Source organism: Octopus bimaculoides, chromosome 8, assembly GCF_001194135.2.
Source record: "Octopus bimaculoides isolate UCB-OBI-ISO-001 chromosome 8, ASM119413v2, whole genome shotgun sequence".
Lineage (NCBI taxonomy): Eukaryota > Metazoa > Mollusca > Cephalopoda > Octopoda > Octopodidae > Octopus > Octopus bimaculoides.
In genome coordinates, this window is record NC_068988.1 from 50,596,977 (window position 1) to 50,601,851 (window position 4,875).

The following is a 4,875-nucleotide window of genomic DNA, read 5'->3' on the forward strand; positions in this document are numbered from 1 at the left end:
ATGACGTGATTTACGGAAGATTTAGTGATTATTTCTAGGAGATCGAGTGACTATGCAGAGGCTTTTAAGTTTTAGTCAGATAAGGCCAAACACATGAATCACATTGAAAACAGGAAGAGATAAAAAAAATCCGACATTTTCAATTAGGTGTTTACTGATGCATGGACACACACACACACATATATATATATATAAACAGATACGCTATTGTGATATGAAAGGTTTTGATCAGTCGATCGAATTTCCTCGTTACCGATTCTCAATTAATCGATCGACCTTCGAAACAATCTGAATTCACACACCCACATACATGTTAGTCACAAATGATTGCTTAAGGCGCACCTAATATTCTCATGAAGTAGTGTCATTTATAGATGAGATAGATACAACGACCCTGCTAATTTAGATATAAATTGACAGACGACAGGTCATATGTACACTGACAATCTCTCATTCTCTCTCTCTATGTATCATTATAATTAGTGACACGTGCACCGATTAATTTTTCAATATGTAGACAAGGAAATTAATGAGGGGGTTCAGCTTCAAAAATAATTTTCAAACATACTGAGCGCGTGTTCGTGTATCGAAAGTGACCACACCTTTAACAAACTATTCAGTTTCGGACAGTGATGACTCCCACACAGAGGTAGATTTATAGATAAGAGGGCGCGCGTACACACAAACTGGTATACAAGAGATAGAGACATAAAACGGACATGACAATCATATTCATAGATATAATTACAGACATTCATAGCCTTACACACAGAAATAAATACAAATTACGTCCTTACAAACAAAAGATCGGAATTTTATAAATACAGACATTCTTACTATTTCACACTTTTGGTTTTAATCAAATGACAACAATAAAATCTTACCTTAGTTTTATGAAAACTTTCTGACAGAGATAGTAATTAGTAAATACAAACAGGAAAGGGGAAAATTTTCAGTGTGTTTCCCGTTCTATAACAAAATAATCTCTGGAGCACCGGCAGTTTTTTGTTATTTTCAAAAATCTGAATGTTTTGTTTTTAAATTATCATAACAACTGTGATTAGTTATCCTTCTTTTTCTCGTTGTTTGATTGATTATAGTTGTTGTTTCCCTGTTAACGTCTAGCTTCTCTAAAATGTTGCCTTGCCCTCGACGACCACCTGCTCGGCTTTAATTTCCACTCGACATCAAAACTGAACAAAACTCCACTCAAATTGCCTACCCACGCATGCGCACGCACCAAAAGTAATTCGCTCTTCCGTGCGTTGAGAGAGAAATTGTTTCTTCTCTCCCCCTCTCTCTCTGTCTACCTCTATCTCTTTCTCCCCCTCTCTCTTTGTCTTCCTCTATCTCTTTTTTTATCTCCTCTCTCTATCTGTCTCCCTTTATCTCTTTCTCCCCCTTTCTCTCTGTCTCCCTCTATCTCTTTCTATTTTCCCCTTCTCCCATTCCTTTTACTTTACCTACCCTCCCGCTCTCTTTTCGTTCTTATTCTTTTTCTCTCCAGCTCAACTTACCTATACCTATATCTATCTTTTATATTATCCACTCCTTTTCTTTTCTATCATTTTTTTTGGGCCTTATCCTGTTGTTTTCCCTGTGATTAAATTTGACTTCCTTTCTCTTTTCCTTTCCGTTTTCTCTCCGCGCCCCTCACTTTTTCTGTTTTTTAAATTTTTTTCCCTTCTTTCTTTCAAACTTCTTTCTTTTCCTCTATTTCTCATTTAGTTTCCCCTCCAGCCATTTCTCTCTCTCCCTCATTCTAAATTTACAACACCCTCTCTATCTATGAGTATCTCTCTCTCTCTCTCTCTCTCTCTCTCTCCCTATAATTCTAATTTAACCACACCCTCTCAGTCTTTCTCTTTCTCTAATTTCTCTCTCCCCACGGTTCTTTTCCTCTACCGTCTTCGACTCTTAATTTTCTTAGGTTATCATTTTCTCCTGCAACTCACCCCCCCCGTCTCACTTTAACTTCCACTATTTCATTTACAACGTACTCTTACCATTACTCTAATTACCCATTTCACTATCTTCATCAGGAAAAAAAACTTCACTGTTTAAATTTAAATTACAAAATATTTTTCACTTTATTATAGTTTTTAATTAATAAAAAGAAAAAGAACGAATATAAATTAATTAGTTTTTTCGTAAAGATTGGGGTTTATTTTGAATAATATTACTTCCGAATACGAAACTAACACTGGTTAAATGCATAGGAACAGAAATTAAACAGTAATGCACATCATGGACGTTGTAGTTGAGCCGAAAGCATGAGATGATGTTTATAATTTATTATTTATTATAGATTTAGTCATTCGATATTTCTTAAAAGTTTTTTTTTTACACTATCTCTCGGTCTTGTGTATGATCAGTAAAAAGAAAACAGGTAAAAATGAGTCAAACAACAGGAGATATGGAACGGAAAGTCAGTAAAATTATTACTGATATCATGGTAAGATGCGAACCTTTGTTGTTGATAGGGAAAATGCAATATTAAAAGTGAATTCACGAAGATGTATGTAAATGAGTTGAAAATATTTACTCTGCGTTGCTTGTCCTTTATGTTCTCATTATTTTTAATTTCTCAGTATATATACACGCGTTTATACATAGTGTTTGCATGTTTTATATATATTGGATCTTACTCACAAGGTGTTGGAATCGTACCCAGTTATGTATCTATGTGTACATGTAGATGAAGGTATGTACATATATATGCATATACTCATATATTGTTTATATATATATATATATATGGAGTGGCTGTGTGGTAAGTACTGCGTGGCACCTTGGGCAAGTGTCTTCAACTATAGTCTTGGGCCGACCTAAACCTTGTGAGTGGTTTTGGTAAGAAGCCTATTGTATATATCTATATATATATAAAGATGAGAATTTGTCTGTCTGTCTGTGAATCCCTAAAACTTGAGAACTACGCAACCAATTTAGACTGAGGCTATAGCAGAAGGCACATGCCAAGTCACCACACAGTGGGACTGAACCCAGGACCATGTGTTTTGGAACCAAGTTTCTTACTACACAGCCACACCTGCACCTGTGTGTGTATGAGTCTATATATGTGTACATATTACATGTCCATCATCGTTTACCGTCCGCTTTCCATGCTAGCATGAGTTGGACGATTTGACTGAGGACTGGTGAACCAGATGGCTACACCAGGCTCCAATCTGATTTGGCAGAGTTTCTACAGCTGGATGCTCTTCCTAACGCCAACCACTCTGAGAGTGTAGTGGGTGCTTTTACGTGCCACCGGCACGAAGGCCAGTCAGGCTGTACTGGCAACGACCATGCTCAAAATGGTGTATTTTACGTGCCACCTGCACAGGAGCCAGTCCAGCGGCACTGGCAATGATCTCGCTCAGTCCAACCAAAGCCTTGTGAGTGGATTTTGTAGACAGAAACTGAAAGAAATCAATTGTGTGTGTGTATATATATATATATATATATATATATATATGTATATATACATACATGTATGCATTTATGTAAGTGTATGTGTGTTTCTTTGTCTCTGTGTTTCTCCCTCATCACTGCTTCACAACTGCTGTTCGTTTATTTACATCCCCATAACTTACTGGTTTGACAAGAACAAACTGATAGAATAAGTTCCACGCTTATCAAAATAAAAAAAAGCACCAGGTAGTGTCTCATATTTTTCTTTGCCCACTCAGTTGTATCTATCAATCTATCTTTGTGTGTGTATATATATATATATATATATATATAATACACACACACACACATTCATGTATGCATATGTGCATATTCATATCTATTATATAAAAGTCAATGTCTTTATGTGTGTTCGTGTGTTACTTATACATTCGAAAACTACTGTACTGATCTTAATGAAATTTGGAACACAAAATCCAAGCCTAGGGAGAAAGATAATGCTGTGTATTTCATACGATTTCATGGACCAAAATTACTAAATGGATCCTTATGATATTTGAAACTTAGATTCAAGGCATAAGGGCGAGTATAATGTAGTATGTTTTGTTTGAATTTGAGATGGCTTAAAGGGGGAAGAACCCCAATGAAAATTCAACTGGCCTTAACTCCCAAATTTTAGTCATTTTTTATGATCCAAACTTGTATGAAGTTTGGAAATTATATTCTATGCATAAGGGCCATAACCCCCATGAAAATTCATATATTTTTGCTGTTGAAATTTTAACCATAGATATTAGACACAAATTTCATCTTCTTAGAAGTTAGAAAGACCTCTTCACGGGGACTTAACACCCACAATTTAGTCATTTTATCTAAGCAAAGATGAACACAGTTGTACTCTTGGAAACTGTATGGTCACCTGAGCACAAAAGATGAGCGTTATTTGTAATTCAATGGTACAACAGTGTAAGAGTTTGCTTTGAGATATACTTACATTGTGATGTCTGCAATGTGGTGCATAAATTGTCGAGTAAATAAGAGGCATCTATGCCTCCACTGATTCAGTTACAAAGTGTCGAGTAAAGTTATTTCGTTGCAGACCTCTTTTGAGTCTTTTTAATATCACTGGGTCACACATATTCCCCAGATGGTAACGTTGATTTCAAGGCCTTCCCAGATGAGTGACTAGTTATTCAAAGACATTTATAGATTGTAAATTTATTCTGTCCAGTTACTTATTGGTATAGTGCTCAGTTGCAAACTCCAGCAGTGACACTTTCATTTCCCCTTAGCCCTCATGTCATACAGTTGTTAATGTTTATTTGAGTTGGGTCACACCCTTCCAGTTGCTATAGATCCGTAATGCATCTTATGGCTGTGCCTGTCACCTGTATGGTGAGGAATCCTACATTGGAGAGTAATAACGACTAGGGTAGGGTAGCTGACTGCTTATTGTGATCA

General features: G+C 36.1%; 2 protein-coding genes across 2 annotated transcripts in view; one reads left to right on the forward strand and one right to left on the reverse strand.

Annotated features, from left to right (window-relative positions):
• LOC106880565 (myosin regulatory light polypeptide 9) overlaps positions 1 to 1,273 on the reverse strand; it is an 81,086-nt gene extending 79,813 nt beyond the window's left edge. Inside the window, exon 1 of the mRNA XM_014930560.2 lies at positions 885 to 1,273. The gene's annotated coding sequence lies outside the window, so the exon portion shown is untranslated. The remainder of the gene's footprint in view (positions 1 to 884) is intronic.
• A 934-nt stretch (positions 1,274 to 2,207) lies between these two features.
• The window catches only part of LOC106880566 (mediator of RNA polymerase II transcription subunit 23), a 52,496-nt gene continuing 49,828 nt past the window's right edge, over positions 2,208 to 4,875 (forward strand). The window contains exon 1 of the mRNA XM_014930561.2: positions 2,208 to 2,455. Within this exon, the coding sequence (XP_014786047.1) occupies positions 2,396 to 2,455 (60 nt within the window). The 5' untranslated portion in view covers positions 2,208 to 2,395. The remainder of the gene's footprint in view (positions 2,456 to 4,875) is intronic.